Source organism: Notothenia coriiceps, unplaced genomic scaffold (assembly GCF_000735185.1).
Source record: "Notothenia coriiceps isolate Sejong01 unplaced genomic scaffold, NC01 NC01_scaffold00016688, whole genome shotgun sequence".
Lineage (NCBI taxonomy): Eukaryota > Metazoa > Chordata > Actinopteri > Perciformes > Nototheniidae > Notothenia > Notothenia coriiceps.
Window position 1 is genome coordinate 30,042 of NW_011349389.1, and position 27,315 is coordinate 57,356.

At 39.4% G+C, this 27,315-nt stretch overlaps 3 protein-coding genes across 3 annotated transcripts in view; all 3 read left to right on the plus strand.

Annotated features, from left to right (window-relative positions):
• The first annotated feature begins 120 nt into the window (after positions 1–120).
• Positions 121–5,709, plus strand: uck2b (uridine-cytidine kinase 2b). Its single transcript, XM_010776081.1, has 7 exons — positions 121–138; positions 1,388–1,547; positions 2,190–2,286; positions 2,696–2,838; positions 2,931–3,028; positions 3,444–3,492; positions 4,289–5,709. Exons 1-7 carry the CDS (start codon positions 121–123, stop codon positions 4,423–4,425), a joined length of 702 nt encoding a protein of 233 aa, XP_010774383.1. The 3' UTR covers positions 4,426–5,709.
• Positions 5,710–6,253: 544 nt separating this feature from the next.
• czib (CXXC motif containing zinc binding protein) lies at positions 6,254–11,048 on the plus strand. Its single transcript, XM_010776076.1, has 8 exons — positions 6,254–6,325; positions 6,416–6,499; positions 7,701–7,757; positions 7,833–7,914; positions 8,009–8,040; positions 8,545–8,622; positions 9,668–9,733; positions 9,993–11,048. Exons 1-8 carry the CDS (start codon positions 6,320–6,322, stop codon positions 10,068–10,070), a joined length of 483 nt encoding a protein of 160 aa, XP_010774378.1. The 5' UTR covers positions 6,254–6,319; the 3' UTR covers positions 10,071–11,048.
• Positions 11,049–11,550: 502 nt separating this feature from the next.
• scp2a (sterol carrier protein 2a) overlaps positions 11,551–27,315 on the plus strand; it is a 31,928-nt gene continuing 16,163 nt past the window's right edge. The window contains exons 1-11 of the mRNA XM_010776077.1: positions 11,551–12,024; positions 13,493–13,550; positions 13,683–13,754; positions 14,096–14,227; positions 14,873–14,937; positions 15,453–15,579; positions 16,260–16,323; positions 17,209–17,295; positions 17,935–18,085; positions 18,788–18,935; positions 19,061–19,168. Coding sequence (XP_010774379.1) covers positions 11,971–12,024; positions 13,493–13,550; positions 13,683–13,754; positions 14,096–14,227; positions 14,873–14,937; positions 15,453–15,579; positions 16,260–16,323; positions 17,209–17,295; positions 17,935–18,085; positions 18,788–18,935; positions 19,061–19,168 — 1,066 coding nt within the window. The 5' untranslated portion in view covers positions 11,551–11,970. The remainder of the gene's footprint in view (positions 12,025–13,492; positions 13,551–13,682; positions 13,755–14,095; positions 14,228–14,872; positions 14,938–15,452; positions 15,580–16,259; positions 16,324–17,208; positions 17,296–17,934; positions 18,086–18,787; positions 18,936–19,060; positions 19,169–27,315) is intronic.

The following is a 27,315-nucleotide window of genomic DNA, read 5'->3' on the forward strand; positions in this document are numbered from 1 at the left end:
GGTTCGGTCCCCCCCCCACACTTAAATCATGTTCACATGGATAGGATACTAAATACATTTGCACACATCTTGTGTCCATATCTTTCTGTTTTGGTGGTCATGCCACAACCGTGCACGTACATGCATGCAAGAGTCATGGTGAGATATCTGGATTCAGAGGTTGCTGTTTCTTTGCACAGCATGAAAGAAAGGCGAAATGAATGGGCTGTGATTTTAGTATTTTTAAGCAGAGGTCAATAATTTGTACGGCCCTCGGAGGATGTTGAAAAAATTGAAATGGCCCTTGAGAGGAAAAAGGTTCCCCACCCCTGNGTGTGCCTTGGCAGTCTCAGGTATTTTAAGCAGAGGTCAATAATTTGTACGGCCCTCGGAGGATGTTGAAAAAATTGAAATGGCCCTTGAGAGGAAAAAGGTTCCCCACCCCTGGTTTATAGCATAACGTTAGCATTTTGCTTCTGGCGACTAGATTTATGATTCAAAAATTATAAAAGTAGGGTTGACATGTGGAGATTATCCGGCTGAACAAAACGTGATCCTTCTCTTAAATGTGTGTCAACCACAGACCTTATTTCGAGCTATTTTCCAAAATCCTATGGAGAATTTGCATTGGTTTTTGACGAAGGAACCGAAGAAGTTTACTTCCGGGCGTAGCCAAAACCGGAAGCTGCATACGCTATAACTTTTGTGCTCCGATTTTTACATAAAAATGGAATTATGGATTATAAACAATTGCTTCAAAGCCAGATACATTATTAACCTATTGATCAACCGATTCAGCCGCGTTTTTTCTCGTTTTAATGCCATTGAACACGTCTTTTGATCAGATTGACAGCTACGGTTAGACGATCTCCCATAAAAGCTCCGTAAAGGTACGTGTTGTGATGTCTGTGTTTGCTTCCCCTGTCGCGAGATCGGATCGCTTAGTGATGATACTATACTTAAATAATCTGTGGAGTCTCAGCTTTAATCGGATATATTGTATGTGCAGTTTCGATAAGTAATAAGGGTATCTTTATTTTGAATTCTGTGCTAAAGTGCGTTAGCATTTTTTTTTTAAATGAATAAAACCGCATGTCCCTGCGGTGTGAATATCGCTCATTCGCATATCGCGGTTATCGCCATGACACGGTATATCGTTCAGCCCTAATATGGACTGATTATCAGTCAGAGAATTGACCCTTTGATGCCACGTCCTGTGAAATGTTGCAAATAAAACAACCATTCAGCTCTAAAGTGGCTGCGTCCAAATTCATTGTATTTTAACTGAGACAAAGACAGCAGAGCCCCGTGGATCTGCCCAGTCAGCACTGGGTATGAGATGCATTTAGTTGTGTAGGTCAGCCGGGCCAAACATGGGGTGGTCACTTATTGTTATCTGTTTCCGCAGTCGTCAGTATGTGAGAAGATCATGGAGCTGCTGGGCCAGAACAAGATCGACCATCACCAGAGGCAGGTGGCCATCCTCAGCCAGGACAGCTTCTACAAGGTGCTGACCCCAGAGCAGAAGGCAAAGGCACTGAAGGGCCAGTTCAACTTCGATCACCCAGGTATGCCCACACTGGATATGGTGAAGCAGCTAATGCACTTCTCTAGAGTATATCACCTCCACCGGACCGCAGCATGCACATGTTTGCTCTCCTTATCACAGTTTGCAGTTGCCTCAAGTACTTTTTAAACAATTTGAGACCAGATACGGAAAGTGGGTTAAGTATTGACATTTTCAGACTTCTACCAAATTAGTTTCGTATGTAAATGCAATCATTTGTGCAATAAGTAACAGCTGAGGCTGTTTAAGCATAACGTTTTAAAAGAAAATGAGGCTACAGTGACATTTAATTGCTTATTCATACAAGCAATTGGGCTTGTGTTCAGCAGCATTTATTCTAGCGTTTTATTTGGCAGTTGCACTGACTCCATTTTTGGTGCCCAACTTTGCCCCCTCCCGCTCCTGCTTCCTTTCTCAGCTGGTTTTAAATCCCAACAGTCAGCAGGCCTTTCTCCGAGACAGCTGCTGTACGGCTCACAGACAGAACCCAACACCTGTTACAGGAAATGGATTCATTGCTTACTAAACATGCAGCGCGGGGTCGCACATGTCCATAGGCGCACACAAGGCCGGTTTAACTAGGACTAAGTAATATGACCATATGAACATCCAAGCTGATAGTTTGTCTTTTCTTTTTTCTCAGATGCCTTTGACAGTGAGCTCATAATGCAAACACTCAGGAAGATCCTGCAGGGGGAGACGGTCCAGATCCCATTGTATGACTTTGTTCATCATTCCAGGTAAGCACCTCACAGGAGATATACAAGAAATGGCTCCTGAATAACTGTGGTGTGTGTTGTATTTAAAACCCGGGAATTAGTTGGCCTTTAGCACTACTGACGTCCCTTGTTTTGAATTGAAATAAGGTCTGTGGCTAACAAAAGCTTAAATAAGACTACTAAAATGAATCACGCTGAACATTAGACACCTTTAGCTTAGTGTTGCTGACGTGAAGTCATGCAACCATCATGTTGTTTGTATATAGCCTTACGCTAGCTATTTACTTATGGCGATTGCATTAACGCTTCAATTATTATACCAGTGGGGTAAATATGTAACTTGAACGTGTAATCGGTTAAAATTGGCACCTGTCTAAGTGTAGTCGCTGACGGACATGAGGGAATCTCTTCCATGTTTGTATTGTTCCAGGAAAGAGGAGTTCATCACGGTGTACCCAGCTGATGTGGTGCTGTTCGAGGGCATCCTCATGTTCTACTCTCAGGAGATCAGAGATCTGTTCCAGATGAAGCTGTTTGTCGACACGGATCCAGACACACGGCTCTCTCGCAGAGGTGTGTAGTTTTGAGAAGAGCACCTGCTTCCTTTTCAGTTATTGCATTGAATGGCTTGTATTCATATTTGTGTGTGATATTCTCTGTTTCAGTTCTCCGAGACATCAGTGAGCGTGGCAGGGAGCTGGAGCAGGTGCTAGCTCAGTACATCACTTTTGTGAAACCGGCCTTTGAGGAGTTCTGTTTACCAGTAAGTGATGTGCCGGCCTTACAAGCGCCTTTAGTTTTTGAAGTAGAGCCTCACTGATACACTGGGATGCCAAACATTACTAACCAATATTAGCTTCACGTTTTATGTTGGTTTTAATGTATTTCATCCCATGTAAAACAAGAAATGACAGCACAGAAAAGCCAAAGATGTATTTGAGGTAATTAAGAAAATGTCAAAATACGTTGTTAGTCCACCGGGGAGCACTGATTGCTTAAATACATATAATTCAAGTGTCCCGATTCTTTACGAATTCTATCAAAAATGTTTGTATATATTTTGAGTAATTAATGAACAACTACTTGTTGATGAATAAATGACTCCCAAATGTCAGTCTTCCGTTGTGCAGTATACAACTGTTAAAAACATGTGTTTTCTCTTTCTCTATTTCTCACAGACAAAGAAGTATGCAGATGTCATTATTCCACGAGGAGCAGATAACCTTGGTATGGATTTGTATTCTACAGTACATAGACTGCCTTCTTGTTGATCAGGCTCCTATTGGTGGATAAGAAGATTTCCACAGATTTAGCACATCAAAGTCAGTTTACAACCGTGTAGAGTTAAATAAACATCAGTTGTGTTTAAAGACTACTTTAAAAATGATGGGGTAAATCTGGTGATTTGGAGGCTACATTAGCTGCTACAGAGTGGTGCAGGAATGAGTCCTTAAACCCGGAAATGAGTTGGCGATTTAGAACTTCCGACTTTCCTCATATCAAGGGAAAATTTACAATTTATTCTACAGCATAAAATACGTCAGAAAATACCTGACTCGAGAATGGCTGACGTTTTTACGCGTCTTCAAACGGGACTTGCTAACAAGTGTAGTGCAGTTTGTATATAGCCTTAAGCAAGCTATTTACTTATGGCGATTGCATTAACACTTCAATATCATAACCGTGGCATTAATATGTGCAGATTATCCTGCTGAACTGAACGTGCCAGTATTGTAATCGTGAGTTTTCAAGAGGCTTTAATTTCTGCTATATTTGGGGAAAACATTTAAAAAATCCCTCTTTGTGTCAAGGTAGCGATGCTTACTTCCAGGCCGCCCTACAAAAATACATCATCACTGCATTACCATAAATCCCAGGTCTCTGACCAAACTGTCAGCTAGTTGGTTGCATACTTATTTCTGCATCCATTTTGATATATTCTTTATAACTGTCCATTGTGATGAATCGGTTGAGGACATTTTCCAAGATTTCTAACCTTCTCTCTCTTCCTCATTCCCTGCAGTCGCCATCAACTTGATAGTACAGCACATCCAAGACATTATGAACGGCGGACCAAGCAAGCGCCACAACGGCTGCACGAACGGCCACGTTGCCCCCCGTCAGCGGAGGACCTCGGAGTCCAGCAGCCGGCCTCATTGACCTCGTGGCACCTCTCTCACGGGGCGGAGAGGGGTGTGGGAGCTGCCTGTAAATAATGCCTGTCGGCATCACTGTATTTAAGAGAGGAAAAAAAAGAAATGCAAAAAGAAATGAAATGCCTTTTATTATTATTATTATTATTATTATTATTATTATTATTATTATTATTATAATAATGACTACTCATGTTATTGGTTACCTTCATTGTAATTGTTGATCATTTTTTCAGGAGGTTTAAAACAAGTTGTGATGGGTTTAAATGACCTCATGCATTTTTCCTCCCAGGTTGCTTTTTGTTTTTTTATGTATCCCTGCTGCTCCATGGAGTTTCATGCCGCTAATGAATAAAAGAGGGGAACCCCTTTTTTTTTTTGTAATGACTGATAAAACTTGAAGCCGTAATGCCAGCGGGAGTCTGATAAATGTTTGGGTGTGTTCCAAACGATAAGGATTTGAAGAAGAGTTGAAGAAAACCAGGATTGCAATGTGTATTTGTACTGACAATCTATGGGTGTCTTTCAAACCCTTTTCTTCAGTGTTAAAGATGTGTTATTCAAGAGGTCTGTTTACTACAAAGTGTCCATCACTGACTACACACTACAGGATTTGTTTAGTACTGATTCTCATGTGTGGATTAATGTGACCACCAGACCAATGAAGCCTAAGGCTGGAAGGATCAGCTGACTACTGTATCAACCCAGTCTAGTGTTGCGGGTATTGTTACACTCTTAATTAAAATATTGATATATATCCCAATAAAAAGAAAGCAAACAAACACTTATTTTGAGAGTGAGATTAAATTAATTATTACAAAAATGTAGATATGTGAATTCCTCTATGAAGTCCCTATTTTTTTGCTGGTTTTTCTAGCTATCACATGGCCAAAAAAAAGCCCGCAAGATTATGATATGAAATATATACTCCGGTTAGGAATACCATCATGATATTAAAATGCCAGACAAAGGTGTTCGGTGCCACAGCTATATTAGTTTCCCCCAGTGTATGGCCATTAACCACCAAGACCTACCGCATTGCCTCAGGTTAATATGTACAGGAAGTATCCACAGTAGGGGCCAGTTTCCATTCTTTAAGTTAAAGATACAATAAATAAATAAAAACTGTTGAATCAATTTTGTATTCCATGTGCTGTATTTGTTGTGTATGGTGTAATTGAATGACTGATTTGTACCATGAGATTTGTACAGTATGGCTGTTGCATCGTCACGTTTTTTTTTTATGAATTGTGACAGATTGCTTGGTGTTCAATAAACTGATGCAGCCGAATTTCCTTGTCTGAAACGTGGGATTATTTTGTATCAGATGCGTGTGAACGCATCACTGGTGTACATGCGAACAAAGGAACATTCTTATTGAAATCATATTGAAATACGGTATGTTGCAATCGACAGCAATAAGTAAGTAATTGAGCGTCAGTGTCCACTAGAGGGCGCAATATGCTAATAGAGTAAAGGTCCCTTTAAGTGCTGACGGATATGTGAGGATTTGGATGTTGGTTATCGTCCATATACAGTCTAATGTTATCGTCTCATATAACTAAAAACAACCAGAAAACAATACCCGACAAGCTAGACTTAGCAAAAACTGATGGTTGACGTACTGTATGTGGTATTAAATTACAAATAAGTTATTCTAATAAAAATAAATAAATTGCACGTAATGTAAGAACGGTGAACGTTTTCTATATTCTTTTTCAACGCTATGCTACTCAACTTCTAGAACAAAACAGCCGTCGACACGTTACTATTTTCACTCACTACTTTGTCATGTATTCATCCCAAAAGCCAACACCATCAAAAAATAAACTCGTTCCTTTTTTACTCAGAAGCCAGAATTTACGAGGGGTACCTGAAGACGGCAGTAGGGGAGATCCAAGATGGTGGTATGTGTCACCGTAGCATGCTTCAGATTTAAACAATTAAACAATTGAGCTAATATTGGTGAATTTCAAACTATTTGTCTCTCATTACAGAAATTTGGACTCCAGTTCAAAGCCACTTTGGAGAATGTCACCAATGTGAAACCATTGTGCGACGACTTCCGGTGGTTTCTAAAGGTAGGATGGCTATCAAGCTAGCATGCTACTTCACTTAAGACTTTAGTATAGTATTATTAACCTTCTATGGCATGACTTTTTATTTTGGGAGGAAAAAATGTTTCACCATGTGTTTTAGGAGCTTAGGGGTCCCTGATATTATATCAATTATAAAATGTGACCCCCCCACACCCCTCAACCAGGGGTTGGTTTGTTGCCTCAGGGCAACAATGTGCTACGAGGTTATTGAAACACCAAGGATTTCTACAATTCAGAAGAAATAGAAAAAACAACTCTGTATGAATTCAAAAGGGTGTGTGTGTGTGTGTGTGTGTGTGTGTGTGTGTGTGTGTGTGTGTGTGTGTGTGTGTGTGTGTGTGTGTGTGTGTGTGTGTGTGTGTGTGTGTGTGTGTGTGTGTGTGTGTGTGTGTGTGCGCGCGCCTAACCCAATCTTGACCTTCAGCTTCACTGTCCTCACTGTCAGACGGAATAGCCCTAACAGCCTGATCATGTCCCTTCTGCCCATAACATGTTTTAGTGTCCATTTCCTGTAAATATCAGTAGATGGTAAAGTAAAAACATTGATTAGGTTTATCATTTTACATCCGAGCACACTTGTATGATATTGCCTGGAAAAAAGTGGTCAAGTGGCTCAGTGTTGCCCTGAGGCAACGAACAAAAAAACATAGTTTTAGCTAATTAATAAATACATAATAAGATTTTAGTATATTTAAAAAATCAAATATACTTCTTTACATATTCATGCACATACATGTATTTCTTATTTTAAGTTGTCTACATTTCTAATATGTTAAGTGAAATGTATCTTACCAAGTGGTGGCCCTGAGTCCCCTGCAGCTTTGCTTGCAGAAAGGACTGCTCCACCCCCAGACAAAATGCCACACCCATATAATTCCCTCATTTTATTGAACACCAGCATGTCAGGTGACATTGTGTATTTTAAAAAAAATAAAAATATTTGGAGGGCCAGTGTGAGGTTGAAAAAAGTGGTTTGTTGCCTGAGGGCAGTATGCCATAGAGGGTTAAGTATTTTATTTTCCTCTCTGTTTTCGCGAATGTTGTACACTTTATCCTGCTTTTTGTAAACGCATTGAATTTTTACCCTACGTGACAACTAAATATGGGAATGCATTTACATGGCAAATGTTTATTTAGTTTTGTTGTCACTATTCACTACTAACCAGTACAGTATGTGTTACAGCTGAAGTGTGGAAACTGCGGAGAGATCCCAGATAAATGGCAGTATATAACCCAAGTGGTAAGTATATTTGTTAACCTTTAGTGTGGCAAACTTTTCACACATATTCAACCTGTTTTTTTTGTTATTCCTCAGGAGAGTGTGCCACTAAAAGGAGGAAGAGGCAGTGCCAGTATGGTGCAGAAATGTAAACTCTGTTCCAGGGAAAATTCAATTGGTATGAAAAACTCACACCCCATGTGACATATCTTTTTTCTGACGTAAAATCTCTGGTGGAAGTATAACTTGTAAACTGTTTCCTTTCCTTACAGATATCCTTGGAGATACAATCACACCATATAATGTAAGCAAACATCTCATGCTTTTACTTTGAAAAAACTCCCAAAATACACTATAGGTCCGACTTTAGAACATTGCTTTTATGGAGAGTTCACTTGATAATTTTCAGTGCGATTGTCTTTTATTTAGCATGAATACCTATTTAGGGAGACACTTCGGGTATAAATACACAATGCAACAGCAGGATTATGGCAGTTATTAGACGTCTTAGCGGGAACATTCTCAAATAAAAAAATCTGTAAAAAGGCAGAAGGATTACAAGCAAACCCTGTTTCCATGTTCCTATGGGTACCTGCCTTCTGTTTTAAGACAAGCTACATTTTGAACCAATCCCTTTTTTTCTGTAAGTTTTGTAACCTTTTGTTTTCATTTCTGCAGTTCTTAAAGTAAAGTCACTCCTTAAGATCATATCATTACTCTATTCACATGCAGGACATTTGTCACATACATTGGTGAGTGCTTTTTCTTTCAGCTGTGTGGTTTTCTTCTTTTGTTTGCTGGGCTAAAGGAAGAAAACAGTGAAAGATTCAAGACGATGGTGCAGTTTGAATGTCGAGGTCTGGAGCCCATTGACTTCCAACCTCAAGTAAGACACATTTTCACAGAAGAAAACAAGCACAGATTACCAATAAGATAAAAGGGATAGTTCAGATCTTTTGAGGTTTGGTGGTATAATGTCCCCGTACATAACCAGTTATAGTATGGAAGCCAAGCGACATACTGCTGTTGACAGAAGCAGCAGCAAAAAATAAACAACTAAAAGGAAGGGTCACCTAAAAAAATATCAATACGAGTTTAAATGTACGCTATATTTAAATGTTTTAGATTGCTTTCACTTGCATCCATTAGTTGTTTATTTCTGTAATTATGCTACTTTTAGATTCAACAAAGTCACAGACACAAACTCACTGATTGAAGCAGCGGTAGACCAGGTTCCCTTGTGTTATGCAAGGTCAAATGACTGTTTTTGTCAATGGAGTCGGTGGATTTGGCGAAACCTTAGATGGAAATAATGGTTTGAGTTCCCCATTGGAAAGGGATATCTGACAGCAAGGTAAAGGGGTAGCACACTTCAACCGCCTTGATCCACAGCAGTATAACTCCAGTCTTTTTCTATTTACAGAGGAAGTCCTGACTGCTATGTATTGTAGGAAATACATTGACTATGATAAGTAACCCCACTTCAAAACATCTGGACTATCCCTTCAATAAAGTTACATTCAAGTGTCCATGACAGTGAGTTAGCATACACAATGTCAGGACCCCAAAACTCCATCATTGTTTGCTTATTGACACCTGTTTAATTGGCCCTGGTAATATGCAATATGCAACCTAAATTGGTTGAAATGGAATAATGTTATTAGATACTCATTCATGCTCTCTGCTATGTCAACATATTTGCTTTGGGAAAGAAAAGGATATGTTTCCAGAGTCAGAGAGTTTACTTAGGCAAGGCAAGGCAAGTTTATTTATATAGCACCTTTCAACACAAGGCAATTCAAAGTGCTTTACAAAGATTGAAAGACATTCAGAAAATGGCATTTAAAAACAGTCATGTTAAGGTCACAAAATCCATGAACTGAACTAATGTCATGTGACTCAATTCTTGATTTCCATGAAACCCACTCCAGGCTGGCTTCGCAGCACAGGGGGCAGAGTCTGGAACAACGTTTCTGGAAGTCAACCTGCTAGAAAAAGTAAGTGCAGAGGGAACAACGCGTTCCTCAGTGATTGTCGATTTTGTTTATTCTAAGAGAATATTAGTCTTAAAACTACATTTTAACCACGGCACTGCATTGATGGATATCTTTCAGTACTTATTTAGTTACTGAGTCTTTCATGTATTTCCACTCCTGCTTCTGTCTGAAAATTACTTTTAATATTGCCAACTGTATTTACAGATTGTGAAGGCCTCTTTCATCCCTGCTACTTTTAAAATACTTCTGTGAATTTCAGGACTGGACAGACTATGATGAGAGAGTCAACGAGTCGGTGGGAATATATGAAGTCACACATCAGTTCATCAAGTGTTGATGTCATCATGCGCGAAGCCTCAGAGGGGGAGTTTGAACACTACAGCCAAATATCCCCAGGCCAATTGCTAGCATCAAGGATGCTTCATATGCTGAGGTTGGATTGATGATGAACATTAAAGGCTGTGGAATGATACCACAGCGTGTCCATACACATTTTGGATTAATCAATGTTTTTTTTCACTGCCTCAGTAAAAATGAAAGGTGTACATTTTGAGTTAAGCTTTTTCTTTGCAAATGTGAGTGTCACGTTTAAATATCAGTAGGTGTATTAAACCAATACCAATATACAAGACACAAAAAAAGCCCAGAACATCATAAAAAGGCTGTAGAAACTGAAATGTCTTTAAATGAAGACTGATCAAAATGATTGATTTACATCCCAAGTTGTGAAAATGCACGACTTGAGCTGATAAAAAAGAACAGAAAATGATTGTTAACCTGCGCCTGATCTACCTGACGGACAGACCCCAGGCTGTGCAGGGTGGGAAACATCACATCCTCCACCCTGATCCTCAATACTGGAGCCCCTCGGCCTGGTACGGCAGCTGCACCGCCCTCAATCGTAAGGCTTTACAGAGGGTGGTGAAAACTGCACAGCACATCACCAGGACGGAGCTGCCATCCATGGAGGACCTTTACTCCCAGCGGCTCAGGATGAAAGCCCTCAGGATTACAAAGACCCCCATCACCCCAGCCACAAACTGTTCAGCCTGCTGCCGTCTGGCAGGCGGTACCGCAGCATCGGGTCTAAAACCACCAGATCCAGAGACAGCTTCATCCCACAGGCCATACAACTATATAACACCTGAGGTTGCACTATTTGTATTTTATTTGTTTGTTATATGTTTTTTATATATTTGTTTTTATTTCTTGTAAATTGCACTGTTGAGGAACATGCGATCTAAGTTGTTCATGGATTACATAACTACACCGTAGTTGTGTACATAATTTATATGGCAATACAACTTTGAATCTTGAAAAAACCAAGGAGAAGAAATGAAAGAGCTCTCACTCTGTCAGTATTTCATGGTACCGTGAGCTGTCCAGAAATGTTAATCAACGTAAAGTGGCTGGGAAAGGATTGTAACAAAGCAGATCCCATTCTCCTTTATGTGATTTGGCAAAATAAAAAAAAGTTGGGACAATTAAAACTCAAACTGTATTTCAAGAAACACTTCCAGCAGCCATCATGCGAGAGACTGAAGATACAAACTCAGAATAGTATGGCTTAGTTATTTGTACAAATGTACCTGCAGGTTTGTTGCTATTCTAAGTACCCAAGTAAGTATCAATTAAGCTTAACCTTTTAGGTAGTCCAACTTTTTTTGTTGTTGTTGCCTACCATACTATACCATATCGTAGGATACATTACATGTTACTTGTTAGACGCTTTTATCCAAAGCGACTTACATACTCAATACTGTGGGCAATCCCCACAGGAGCAATTTGGGGTGAAGTACCTCAGGGACACAATGACATGCTGACTGCAGTGGGGTTTGAAAACCTGTGACCCCCTGATCCCAACACCAAGGCTCTATCCACTGCGCCACACCCCTCAAAATTATACGGATACAATATGCCTTACTGTTTTAAAGCAAAATCATGTAGCCTGGCATAATAATATGTTTAAGTGACTATGGAATAAATAAGGGTTGTTAAGTAAATCATGTATATCTCTAGTAATCTTATCCTGCATCAGTTTGTGGAAATGTAAAAATATTTTTGTATTTAGTATAGCTAAATATTCCTACCGAGTGAAGCATCATCTTGCGTACAGAGGATCTTTGCTCTACAGTTGAATCAGTTGTATTATGTCAGTGCTAATGTTGTGTGCTGTCCACAGACCTCTCTGTCTGTGTGTGGACAAGGTGTAGACTAGCTGTCGAAATAAAGCAACTATGGCACAACGAGGCAATAACAGGGTGTTTGTCATCGGTGTGGGCATGACGAAGGTAATATTATTTAACATTTATGCTGTCCTACTTCGCAAGACAACACGTAGGACCCTAGTGAAGACTTGAGGCTAGCATTGTGGGCTGACAACAGTTTTCTGTGCATTAAACGCCTGTTTTGTTGAAATTACCCTGCAGGCCATAGTGTAATGAACTGTTTATAAGTGTCAATAAAGTACAAAGCAGCTAGCTATGTTAGCTTCAACATATAATAAACTCTGTATCTTATGCCTAGACTGTGAGTCCATAGTTCATGGCCAACAGAGTGACAAACTGTGCTAAGGGTCATCGCTGCTGCAGGCTGCTAACATGAGGAGCTGCTCCCCCAGAGCTTTAGCTGCTCAAAGCAGAGATGGGAGAAGTACTCAGATTAAGTAAAATTAGAAATACTACAGTGTACAAATACTCTGTTACAATTAAAAGTAATGCACTTCAAATTGTACTAGTTGAAGGTAAAAAATAAAGGCATCAAAACCTACTCAAATATTTTATTTTATTTATTTTTTATAAACTTTATTAATCATTTAAGTCCTTTACAAACCTTTAAGGCACTTATGTTCAGTCAATACCATTGAAAGGTGCAAATACAGTATAGATAAAATAAAAATTAATAGTTGACATCTTACAAAAATTAAAATTACAAAAACTAGTAGACTAAAAACTAGATTAGTAAAATAATCCAAATGAAGAAAAACTGTTCACAACCATGGATAAAATTTGTGGCAGTAATTTACAAAAGAAAGTGACATAAATAACACATTACGGTGTTGAGACATTATGATTGGGGATTTTTTTTAACTTATTTGTACGTAACGCAACCTATTTGAAATGATTGGATTATCTTAGTTATAGTTATTATGTTTATCACAATGACACAACTTGTGTGTTATGAAACGTTTTTAATGAAGAATTTTCAAAGTGATGCTTCAATTGGTAAAATGCTGTCATTACATACAAATCTGATGCCCCTGTCTCTCTAAAGTGAATACAAACAATATTTATCTTATTTGTTTGCAACTGCTTGATGAGATAAATATTTGTTTAGTAGTATTATTTCTTTATATTGATTATAATTTAAAATATATGCACAAATACATCTTTACAAACAAGTATTATAAGATGAAATTGAATTACAAATAATTGTTGTCCTTGATTTCAAAGTGATATGACAATTAGCAGTAAAGATGTTGGAACAAGATCATATTTGTCAACAAAATCGTTCTTTTTTCTTTTTCTGTCAATCGATTTATTGTTTCATCTTGAAAAGCAAATCATAATGGCCTTAAAAGTAAAGCTTAATCCCATTGACTGTCTGAGGTTTAGTCTGATCTAATGGTTAGCTGACAATACAGTTAAATGTTTGCCAATGAAGAAGAATGTTTTTCTTTAATGAAGAACAGGAAAATATGTGATTGCTAATGTTGATTAACATTTAGCGTTTGTCATACTTTTCTGTGTTTTGCTGCAGTTTGACAAGCCTGGAGCCCGTGGCGACTTTGATTACCCGGACATGGCTAAAGAAGCAGGTGCTAATCTTCAGAATATGGACCTTGTTCAGCCCATCGAAAGATAACATTTCTGGATATCTGTGAAATGTATCTTGTTGCTTAACATGGGACAAAGTGTTTTTACAACTGTATGTCCACATCCTGTTCCAGGTCAAAAGGCTCTAGCAGATGCAGGAGTCCCATATTCTGCCATTGAACAGGCCTGTGTAGGATACGTCTATGGTAAAAAAAAAAAATCTGCACGTCGTTCAACCCTGGTTAAAAACAAATATTATGATATACAAATATTGTACTATATTTTAATTTAATTTCTTACAATTTATTTGTATTTCTTCTTGCACAATTTTTTATTTGCTTTTATTTCTTCGGTTTATTGTATGCAGTATCGTTTGGAGGAGCCTGGGTCTTAAGATTTCTGTTGCCGAAATACACTGTAGCCAATGAGAATGTGACAAATGAACGTTTTAATCTTTAACCACAAGGGAAGGTGTTTCTGGTCCTGGAAGAAAAACAATGGGTTTGTCATGATCTAATTACATATCTTGCCTCCTTCATTCCCTCAGGGGACTCCACCTGTGGGCAGAGGGCCATTTACCACAGCCTGGGCCTCACCGGGATCCCCATCATCAACGTGAACAATAACTGCTCCACCGGCTCCACCGCCCTCTACATGGCCCGCCAGCTCGTCCGGGGGGGTGAGTCTAAAATAAAAAGGGAAAAACCTCCCAAATTCTATGGCTGTAAGAGCTCAAGGTTGGGTTTATTGGTTTCTAATAATAACACATTTTCACAACAGAAAAAAGAAATGAGAGACAATACATTAAGGAGGCCCTATTATGCTTTTTGAGGTTCTCCCTTTCCTGTAGTGTATTATAGGTTTTTGTGCATGTAAATGGTGTGCAAAGGCTAAAATCCAAAACAAACTGCCCCCCTGCCTGAAACACCTCCATTGGACTTAACTTTACTTTGGTAATATAGTGACATAACATTGTAACACTCACGCTTCTATTGGCAGGCGCTAAAACACATTGTACGTGAAAGGCTAAGGGGCGGGACATCTTTAAGTGGTTGACCAATCACAACAGAGCCAGCTAACCATTCGGAGCAGACTGGGCTCTGGTTTCAGACAGAGGGTGAAAAGAGGGGCTGCAGCACAGGCAGTACGAGAAAAAATAAAGAACTTTTTGAACATAAAAGCATGGAGACATGTCACAGTAGAGACACTACATACTAATATGAACCGGAAAATGAGCATAATAGGGCCCCTTTAATTCCGTCATCTATTATTTAAGTGAAGCTGTAAAATCCTCTCTTTAAGCACTTCTCATCTCCTGTTGCAGGTCTTGCTGACTGTGCTCTGGCCCTCGGGTTTGAGAAGATGGAAAGGGGCTCTTTGTCTTCTAAGGTATGAAACTAAATGTGTTTGTTGATGGTCTGACTTGCTAAAATGACGGAATATCAGTGTGGGTTACACTTGTCCTGAGAGGGACAATGATAAACATTCAAAAGCAGATCACTGCAGACACAACAGTGTAGTGTGGCTGCATCCCAGAAATAAAGATTAATGAACTTCTACCTTCTTTTATGAGGTTCCATTAACTGCTTCTTACTAATGATTTAATTACAACTACAATGGAGAAGAAGGGGTAGATTTAATAAAAAGTCAAAGCTTTTTTTAAAGCAAATATCTAAAACAAAATGGCTGAACAGTTGGTCGATAAATCAATTTATTTTATGTCACATGCCAGTACAGCCAGATGTTTATGGTGTATGGTTTTTTGACACAATTGTGTTTCAGGTAGCTCAAGATTTTGGTTCCCCCCGGTTGTTTGAGTCTCAATAGAAACTAGCCTTAATAAACCCTAATTTCCCCCTTTAAGATGTCTTTTTTACGGCGTGTAAAATGTACCTCTTTTCTAGTTTATGGACAGGACCAATCCCATGGACAAGCACATGGAGGTGATGATCAACCGCTACGGGATGGTGGCCGCTCCAGGAGCACCGCAGATGTTCGGAAACGCTGGCAGAGAGCACATGGAGAAATACGGTACATGCTACGTGTGTGTTAGATAAAGAGTGAGCTGACAGGGTGTTACAAGTACAAGTGTTGGATTGTTGCATGTTGCATCATGGTTGTTATTTTCCTTTATCATATAGAGTTCAAGGTCCCATGTCATGCTTTTCTGGTTATTACCTGTCCCCTTGTGTGTTATGAAGGTTTTTCTGCACGTAAACGGTCTGCAGGGTCACAAACCCTCAAAGTACACCCTGTAGCGAGTAAAACTCTAACACAGAAAATACCTGTCTATGCTGCCCCAGAACGCCTCGTTGGAGATTTCTCTTTTTCTTCCTGGGTACTTCCTCAAACACACACACTCAATTTTTTCTCAGCTGCAGCTCCGCCGATTTCTCCTCCCTGAGACGGCGGGACGCGGCGAGGCTGTGAGTCTGTGTGTGAGCACACACACAAACTCCCAGCCAGGCTGCGGGTGTGTGCGTGTATTCGGGCTGATTTCGGGCTGGGTTTCGCTGTGTCTCGCTGTCTCGCAGATGGCCACTGGGCTTATAGGGAGGCAGGAGCTCCACATACTATACAGAGATGCTGTATGAGAAACCAATGTGATTTTGGAAAATTGCACAATATAAATCTATTTTAGTAGACATCAACAACGGAATTATGATCAGTAGAAATGGGACCTTTAATATCTGTGTTTGAATCTCTTCCAGGCACAAAACCGGAACACTTTGCCAAAATCGCCTGGAAAAACCACAAGCACTCCACCAACAACCCGTAAGACTGAGATTTAAAAAGAAATAGGGATGCACCAAGTTTCTCAGCCGATATCGATATTATATATATATATATATATATATATATTGTCCCCTTTTATGCCAGGAAAACAAATAATTATTACTTATAAAAAATATAAACTGCCTCTCAGAACTTCATGACATCAACTGGAAATTACTTAACTTTTACAATGACCTACTCAATGAGAAAAATGTTATGTACCAACAGTCAGTGGGGACTTTCTCGTTGTCCCTCATTATGTATTAAACCTGCGTTTTCTTTATGATACAAATACATATTTCATTAGATTATATTCAATTTGCACAGTGAGAAAAACTCAATACAAATAGCATCAAAATCAGAATTCCTTTATTAATCCCGGGGAAATGTATAACATCGAAACATAAAAATGTAAGCATCTCACCAGAAGTGCAAAATAAGCAGTAGAGTGATGTCTAGTACAACATAGTAAGAATATAAGTATTTATAAGTGTATACAGTATGAACAGCCTTCATTGGTATACACACTATTAACAGTATTGAAATGAAATACACTATAGAGCCATTAGAAATAAAGATAGTATAATATGGACAGAATAACTATGAGTACGCTATAGAAGATAACTGTTTGAACATTTTTATAAATAAAATGAGTAAATAAGAAGTGTAAGCAGATGCAACAAAACAAACTGACTTCAAATTCAAATGTAAAAGTACCTCTACAGTACTAAATCACATGACCCAGCAAAACAGATTGGCTACTCTCATCGGCACATGTCGCTTTACTTGCAGATGTTCCTGTGCATCCCAAAAAAACGTAATAATTGTTTTAATGTATCCTTTTTTTATGTTTATGTGTGAATATGTGTGTCTACATGCTTGCAGGTATTCCCAGTTCCAGGAAGAGTACAGTTTGGAGCAGGTGCTTAACTCCAGGAAGGTGTTTGACTTCCTCACTCTGCTGCAGTGTTGGTAAGAACCTCCTTTACATGTAGAGCCATCTTAAGAACATCAATGATAACCCTGCCGAAATTGCAGTGGAGTACAAAGTATTCACTTCCTTTACTTTAGTGAAAACATTAATACCAAGTTATATAATACTCTGTTACAAGAACAAATCCTGCTTTCAAAATTAAAAAAAGTATAAGTTTCATCAACATGTATTTAAAGTTAAAAATGTGAAAGTTCTCATTCCGCACCAGCCAATTTGAGAACAATATAGATTATTTTATTATATTTATTGATGCATTAATAGATTTTTCACTTTAGTGTTGCGGCTGGTAAAGAACAACTAACTATATATAACACTTTATATATATAAATTACAGCCTAGATTATGAATTTCCTTGAGGGATCAATTATAATATATTTGTTTCAAAATAACTAAAGCCGTATAATACATTTAGTGGATTAAACAGTACAATATTTGCCTCTGAATTGTTATGGATTAGAAGTATAAAGTCATAGGAATTGAAAAGTGAAGTACTTGAGTAATTTTGTAGTTACCGTTCACCAATGCTTAGTGTAACTATGTCAGCAAAGTAGTCATTGATTTGATTGAATCAAAGTTCAGAGTTACTGATGATAACTGTTTCCCCTCCTGCTCTCCAGCCCTACATCAGATGGAGCTGGAGCAGCAGTTCTGGCCAGCGAGGACTTCGTCAGGAAACACCGTCTGGAGAAGCAGGCGGTGGAGATCGTTGCCCAGGAGATGGTGACTGACCTCGCCTCCACGTTTGAAGAAAACAGCTGCATTAAGATGGTGAGAAATAATGATGATGTAAACAAAGTGTCTGAATGATGTCATGAGAAAGACCATCTCTGTATGTTACAGCCAAGAATCACTCTTCACTAATACAAATGACATGATACACTACAGCAGGAGTGTCAAACTTAATTTCATCGCCGGCCACATTAGAATTATGGTTGCACTCAAAGGGCTGGTTGTAAGTAGGCTCAGTCATTGGTACACGTTTATTTATAAAGCTTTGTTGGGTAAACTCCCGTATTATATCTGCTCTCTGATAACACAGAGAGTTGCAAGCAGCTATTGTCTGAGATCGCATGATGTAGTATTGTTAGATGTGCCAAGACCAAGGACTGTCTTAGGTAAGACAGCTTTTATGTGCGCAGCTCCACTTGCTTGGAACAATCTTCAGCAAGAATTGAAACTGAGCAATCTCATTCCTCTGCATGTTTTTAAAGCTAGGCTAAATGAAATGCTCGTTGATACTATGGGCACTTGTAAATGTCTATAACTATGTAAATGTATCCTGTAAATATAATGTATGATGTCCTTTATTGTTTTATGTTTCATGTGGAACCTATATGCTGCAGGTCTCCCTTGAAAAAGAGATCTATGATCTCAAGGGACCAATCTGATTAAATAAAGGTTTGAAATGAAATGAACTTTAAGACTAAGGAAATGAGTTCCTAAACATGCCTCTTTCTGGGTTCTGATCAGGTGGGGTATGACATGTCTCGGGTGGCTGCTGATAAGTGTTATGAAGCTGCCGGTCTGAAGCCCAGTGACGTGGATGTGGTGGAGCTGCACGACTGCTTCTCAGCCAATGAGCTCATCACATATGAGGCTCTGGGGCTGTGTCCAGAGGGTGAGACCACAGACTGGCAGCCTGTCTCACTGCTTGAATACAATATTATAAAATTGTAGGGGAGAACAATCCAATGTACTGTAGATTTCCTGTATCATCTCATTGTTTCTTCATGATCTTTGCAGGTAAAGCCGGGGAGCTGATTGACAGAGGGGACAACACTTATGGAGGCAAGTTTGTGGTCAACCCCAGCGGTGGGCTCATCTCTAAAGGACATCCTCTAGGCGCCACAGGTACACACAGCCACGACTCTTTATGAAATATTCTCGTCGGATACTACAAATGATACATAATCAAGTCTGATAGGAAGTGAAAATATCAGACGAGGCCCTAAAAGCATTTCCAGCCAATGCCTATTCTTAAAGGCCAACTTGCAGGTTTTCAGAGGGAAAGGAGCAGTTTTGAGCTCTGCTCTTAAAAACGGCTTTTTTTTAAGGTCATACGTCAAACGCGTCATATTACATCACAAAGGGGACACATCTCCGCTCTCTGACCGCGAGAATAGTTAGTAGTTGCGTTGAGTTGAGCGGTTGTGTTTTAGTGAGCTGGTATTTTTCTGTAGTTTTACATTGTATTTCACCATTTGTAATCATGGTGCAGTATTGTGTTTGTGCAGGTTGCACAAATACCAGCCTGTCAGGACACACGTTTATCAGGAAACCGTATTACATCTCTCTCCCCCCCCTCCTTCCCTGCTCTCTCTCTCCCCTCCGGTACAGCACCGTAAGGTAGTGTTGATTTGCATTAGGTAACGCGAGATACGGCTGATACTTGCGCATTAGTTTCTGTTATGGATCAGTATCAACAGTCCTGCCAGTAACGTTACTATATTATCAATGCTACTTTAGTTATAGCCTGATATATGATAGCTAACTTCACAATGTTGTGATGTGACGTTAGCTAACATTCTGTAGCTAACGCCGGTCACTCACCAAGATAGCTGCCCAGTTCTCCACTGGTTCTCCTCACACCACAGCTCAATTTCTCTCCGATGGCCGTTATTTCTTCTAATCCTTGGCTGCTCCTGGTCTCTTGGACGCCTAGCAGGCTCATAATTACAAGGTTGTGGTCCGTCATATGCATTCGAATATTCATGTTCAACTTCTTCTGTGTCTTCTGTGTCGAAACTAGCATTGGGATCCATGTTTATTAATACGTTACACACCCCATTGTTTCCCCTTTGTTACGTCACACGCTGGAGGTCACGTGGGGAGGCTTTTTTGATGCGTAAGTAATGTCTTACAAAAACGACGCCAGATGTCACTGTTGTGTATATTATGTATATTTTTTTGAAAATCTAGTGTATTCATCATTTTCCTACGCATTTATTCACAGGTGTCTTTAACCTGGAAGTTGCACTTTAACTTATTTGGAGCATCAGAGTGGTATGCAGAGGAGAGTAAAGTTATACATCCATTGTGTTTTTGTAGAGTGCACACTTCCCTGGTGGCCACTAGGTGGCATGTGTCACATAGTAATGGTCAGAATCAGGTTTATTGCCAAGAAGAGGACTTCGCTTTGTTTTATGTGGTTCATATCAAGTTACAAATATATAAAAGCTATTTAAAAAAAAACAATATACCTATAGTAGGAGCTATTTTAATAACACTATTATTCAAATAAAAATAAAAAAGCAATCTCGATTACAGGGAATAAACTGTAGAGAAATACATATTTTATTTTAAAATATGTTAAAACAATAATTATGAAATAAAAAATAAATAAAACAAATGTTAAAAAGAAATAGCAATATAGAAAAAGTAGGTACAGACTCTTAAGAATAAAATATGATAATGATAATAATTTAAAGTGGCAGAACTGTGCAGTTATAAAGAGGTTGCTTTGAAAAAAGAGCTGCTGACGGCAACCAGGATTATAAAAGCCTCAGTGAAACTCTTGAGGGACGAGACCCTGTGCTCAACAAGCCTCCATCTTCCTCACCACACTTCTAATTCTACTCTTACAAACAGTTCTTTGTATTGTACACAGTCATTCAGTTTCAGTTGTGGAATGTACATACTGTGCTGTAGTGATGAACACTTTTGAAATCATTGAGTTTTTCAATGTGTTGCTGTTTTATATATTTGACAGCTTCAGTTACTTTATAGATCTATGTTATGAGCTTTAACAAAATATTAACCAACTATTAAACATTGATGTATATCAATTAAAATATCTAGCAGCTGTATAAAAAGTAAAACATTAAAGATCCACCTTGACAAGCTGTGATGGAAACGTTTAATTAATGAATGCACTCATATTTCAGGAGATTAATATATAGGATCGGAAATGTGCCAGTTATGCAAAACAAGTGTTTTTATTTTTGGTTCTTTAAAGTTTATTTTGAAGCGAATACTTTTGCCCTTGTTAAAAAAGAAAAGAAAAGAAAATGGAAAGCAGGACTAACCTGTAATAAGAGTATTACATGTATATATATGTCATTTAAGAAAAAGGTTTTACTGACACACACACACGTTAAAAACATTTCTTTATTTTTCTCATACTGCCTGTGCTGCAGCACCTCTTTCCCCCCTCTGTCTGAAACCAGAGCCCAGTCTGCTCTGATTGGTTAGCTGGCCGGTTCTGTTGTGATTGGTCAACCGCTTTGAGTCCAGCCCCTTAGCCTTTTACGTACTATGGGCTGGAGCGTTGGCCAATAGATGTGCAAGTGTAACACAGTCATCTCATTATGCTCAAGAAGTAAACAAAGGAGTCCATTCGAGGCGTTTCCGGCGGAGGGAGGGGTGTGTGGGAGAGTAACAACTTTTTTCAGCTTTTGCAGACCATTAACATACACAAAAAACTAAAAAACACCCTACAGGAAAGGGAAAACCCTCAATAGCACTTGAACAATATACTGTAGTAACTGTACCCATCCATGTCATTATCAATTCCCCTGGGTCACGCTCGGAGTGCGAGAGCCCGAGTCAGCGATAAGCTCCGTCTGATCCTCGGTGTTGCTCCTAATCTTTGCTGCGATCTCTGTCCCCCGGTTCACTGTCAGCTGAGATATTCAAGTACATTCACATGCAGGAAGTAAGATGAGCCCCCCCAAGAGAATGGGAATTGTACACGTTGACACAACATCCATGGGCATTAAAGGGCAGCTTGGTGAATATGACGGACAAACCAAGCCCTTTTAAAGAGCCTGTGACAGCATCCCAACAACTGTTGTGCAATGAAATATTGGGCTACTAGTCATCTCGAACCGTCAGTTTAAAAAAGAAGGTGCGATACCGTTCCGATAAATATCAATAATTTGAATACAGTATATTCATATTTGTCAGTGCTTTCATGTCGGGGGAACATAAACATAAATGATCGTGGTGAAGATGATGATTAAATTAGGATTAAAAATCGGTAGTGAGAGCTGCTGAATTTCCTCCCGTAGGATGTGATATAAAAACAAATCGATTATTTTTGTAGTTGTAAACTCAAGTGGATGAAACTACATTTATTAGTGCTTTCATGTCAATTCGGCGAACATATGATACATTAAATGATCGTGAGGAAGATGATTTAAAAATCGTTTGTTTGAGCCGGTCTGCATTTCCTGATCAGAAAACAAATCGATGCTTTTTGTAGTTGTAGTACACCAACATGGATTAAACGTGTGTTTTTTTTACCACAATGTTGGGGAAATTAATGGATAAAATGCATGGATTATTATTATTATTATTATTCCCACTCCGGTCGGGACACTAGGTCCACCGTTCCCCCAGCAGCGAGGCTCCCCCCGTTGACAGTTTACGTGGGCTGGGCTGGGTGCAGTGGCGGACTGGCCATCTTGTCTGTCAAAATGCATCTTACGTTTCTAACTTGCAATATCATTATTTCCGCTCTCTTCACTCCAGAAGAGCGATCTCCCTGTGTCTCTCTGTGTGCGGGGGGCGGGGCCTAACAGACATGCTGCAGCGAACACAAACCTACAGACTGGGGTGTTGGGAGATCACAGGAGGGGGGGGAGCTGTGGAATGTGAGCATCCCCCTTGGGAGACTTACTCCACACATTCCGATGGCCAATTAGCTTTAAACAAAGAGTTTGCAACATGGGGGGTGGGGGCTTCTCAAAAGAGAAAATGCAGATATAATTCACTCTCTCGACTCGCTGGTATCTCGAGCTGAGCGCTCCTTGGTGGTTTGTACCCGCTGCTGATGAAACTCTCCATTGGCTCGGCAAAAGTTTGTTGTTGTTTTGTGTTAGTTTTACGTCGCCACTTCCATTCACACTTTTCATCATTGTTCCACAATTTTTATCATGAAATTAATATCCATATATTTTATACTATACTACATGCCAACCCTACCGATTTGGGCGGTAGTCTACCGCTTTTTACATGTTTCTACCGCCTACCGACTTAGCTGGCTTTTCCTACCAATTTTCAATCTTCCCAAACTATAAAAAATAAAAATGACACTCCATAGACACTGGATTCGACTTTTGGTGGACATCGTTTGCAGCGTGATCGCATAATACAAACAGTAGTCCTCTGTGTTTCTGAAAGAGAAACAACCTGCAGACCGGGGGTGACGCTGCGGGAAAGGCAGCGTTACCCCCGACGAGGCATTTGAGTCCTGCAGGATTTCCCCGTTAATATCAGTGTCTCGAAAACACATGTTGGCGACTGAAAGACATCCAGTGTTTGGTCTTTTCCGGAAGCATCCTACAGTGTCTCAACTGAAAGATGACCACAAACACACACAAAATATAATGCAATTTTGAGATTTGGGGATATTTATCTCCCATTCTTTCACTTTTTCTGACATTTTCAACACCAAACATGTCGTTAATGTGTTTAGTGAACTACAGCAATCTGAAAGCCTGTACATTATTTATATCACACTTTATCAGTATAAAAATGCAGGAAATGACTTTTTTAATGCAGTATTTTCTGATTTATGGCGCAACACAAAGATATTTCGCTCTGTGCAAACCTTTGACTCTAATATGTCAACAACATGAAACAAGAATATGAACCTGGCTTTATCCAATGTTCACACAAGAGTTCTACATCCTGACACATTCTCATCTACACTGTCTCAAATGAAAGAGGACCAGAAACACATTAAAAAATATAATAAAATATGGAGACTTTGGGATATTTATCTCCCATTCTTTTACTTTTCGGGCATTTTACAGACCAGACATGTCGTTGATGTCACTGTTTAGCAAACTACCACTTTTTCTGAAAAATGCATAAAATTATGCAATATATTTTAAATACATAGTTTATACATGTGATTACTGGGGTTCCATTTCTTCTGATTACCCAATTTGGGCGTGCACATTTGCCACGCGTAAACCTACCTCTTTTGGATTTGGAAAGGTTGGCATATATGTACACATATGATGTTTGTCCCGTTTCATACTTTATATATCTTAGCATATTCATACACACTGTTAATACTGCTCACAGGCTGCTGTGTATATCTAGTGTATTCATACCCCTCACTGTTTATTCATTAATTCAATTAATTCTATATTTTATTCTGTAGATTGTGTACATTACTTTTCACTTTACTGCTTGTTGACACCGTTAGAAGCTAAACTGCATTTCATTGTCTCAGTACCTGTAATCTGTGCAATAACAATAAAGCAGGCATCTTTATTGTGGCCTCAACAATCAAGTTCTAAGTAGTGCAATATGAAATTAAAAACAACTACACTCTTTTGGCAGTGTTGTGGTGCCGAGAGATGGGAGTCCGAGGCGGGGTATCAAAGGTACAAGCTAGACTTTTATTTAGCATCTGAAAACCATTGTAAACAACTTCATGCCCAGGAGCGAAGACCGGCGGAAACAGGAGTCCGGTTCACTAAAATGTCCGTGCAGAACAATACCCCAACCATAGATCCGTGGGGATAATGTCAATCACCACAGTGTACACATTAACAACAACTACACCTATTTTGGCAGTGTAACAATTAAACAAGAACTACACTCTTTTGGCGTAACAATTAGATATAATAAAATAAACGGTCAAACTGAACACGAAGAAAACAAACTATTTTCAGCAATCAATCTGTTTAGTTGACTCTGGGTGACATGTGGCGATTTAAAAAATCTTTTTTGGCTGTTTTAGATGGTGTTGCTCCATCTGGGTCACTGCCGTGGTTGAGACGGTGGGGTCTTTGGCGACTTCAGGAGATCGCCTTGCTTGTTATTCGATGTGGACAATGCTTTCTGTCCTGCACACAGTTTACATTTGACCGTAATATTTGTGTGCGCTTTATCCCAACAAATTGAAAATAGTGGTTATATACTCCAAGTTGTAAAATGCCTGCTGCTCTCAGCTGATACTTGCATCTGCCATAGTGAGTGTGTGCTGGTGGGTGGGCGTTGCCGTGTATGTGTGTTGTGTTAGCCTTAGCAAGTTGCTTTGTGTTGAGACCATTTGCGGCTCGCCTCATAAGTAGACGAGAATAACCGATCGCAACTCTAGGTCTCATTAGCTTACCCTGAAATGGGACCCGCCTAACCCAATCGTCTTCTTCCTCTCTTGTTCTTGCAGCGTTCTTCCCACTTTTCCGATGTTCTGCTGAGTGCACACCGCTATTCAAGCGTGCATATCACATCCGGAGTCGGCTTAGATTCGGTTGCATTTATATGAGTGCAACATAATGTGATGAATCGTTAATGTTAATATGTACTAAAATAACAACATTAGTTACCGGCAAGATTAGATCAGTGTATGTGTTTTGCGTCACATATGTAACAGGTAGCTGAGAACACACGTAAACACACTCAGCTTCACCACAGAGAGTGCAACCAGCAGTAGTGATTCAGTACTGTATAAAAAAAAAAAAACACATCTGACAGTTATAAACATAGAATGAATGTGATGATCGTAATACTAATATTGACCAGTAATGAATACAATATACATCAACAACTGTGACTATATGTCTCTGTGTATGCCGATGGCTAAGATTAGATTACAGTATGAGAACCGTGCAGCAGTTCGGCTAGTATTGTGATATAAAAACTAAAGATATTAATTTCATGATGATAAACTTCATTGTGGAACAAATTAGACATGTTAATGAGGGGCATTCATATCAATCGCGAACATATGGATACATTAAATGATTCGTGAGGATGATGATTTGAAATCGTTTGTTTGAGCCGGGCTTCATTTCCTGATGAAAAAACCATAGCGATGTTTGTACTTACGCCACGTGAATTAAACAACACATTATTTTGTTAAATAAAAACATGGTGATGTTTTTGTAAATTACCGGCCGGTGTCTTGCCGCGGTTTACACGTCTCTTAATTAGCACAGAATATGATCCTATCCGTTGAATATGGATCTAACAAATATCCTCCTATATCAGACACCTGTAAATCTACAGGCGTTTATTTCACATGAGCTGTTCCAGTGTGGCAGCTTTCACGGCTCCCCCTGGTGGATCCATGATCCATTGCAAGCTGGTTTCATTAAAATTACCTTTCCATGTTATCAAGGGGGGCATTATCAAGTCCTGCGGGGGGGTTCTCCTTTTCATGCCAGGGGCCCACCCGTGCAGATCATGGACCGGCCACGGGTAGGCGTCTGAAGATGAAACGCCTACATCTGTGTATATATATAGTATTATATATACGGTATTATTATAGTGGAGTCGTATAGCTATATCCCATTGTAGTACCTATTGAATATATCACCGCGCTCGGCCCTGCTAATGCTAACGCTCTTGTGAAGGGTGGGATGGTTTGGGCTCGTAAAAGCATTCGATAGCATTCTGATTGGACTACGTGTCTTATTGATGCGTACAAGCATTACTCCTCACCTCTTATTGTCTACATAATTACTCACGGATACAAGTGCTGGCTCGAGTCTCACCTTCAACTATTGTGGTAGTCTCGGCGGCCTAGAGCGATATGGGGTATTCAATTCCAACGTCTATTTCCTGGATGACACCAGCCTCCCTCACTGATCCTGAGATTGACAAAAGTGATTGGTTTTTCGCGCGTTCAGCTGACCCGGACTAGTAGAAAGTGATGCTAACCGCTCTAAATGGGGTCACTGAGTATGCTAACAGCTCTAATGGTGGTCCGACTAGGAATGACGAATAATGTTAGTTCCGCCTATTCCGTCATTTAATAAATCGTGGTACTGATAAATCATACATTTTGTCATTTTTTTCACTTATCAGTTTTTAGTGGTCAACACTACGAGGGGGTCAGAGGTCAGAGGCGAGCGGGCTCTCCCCTGCTCTCCCATAAATAATTTATGAATTCACCGCCCCTGCTAAACCGAACTTCTGAGAACATGTTGTGGTTCTCTCTCGTGGCTCGTATCGTTCAGTAGCCTGAGTTTTTTTCCCTTTCTTAGAGTTTACAAGACATTCAAGGTTTTTAAATATTATAAGAAGCCCTCAGA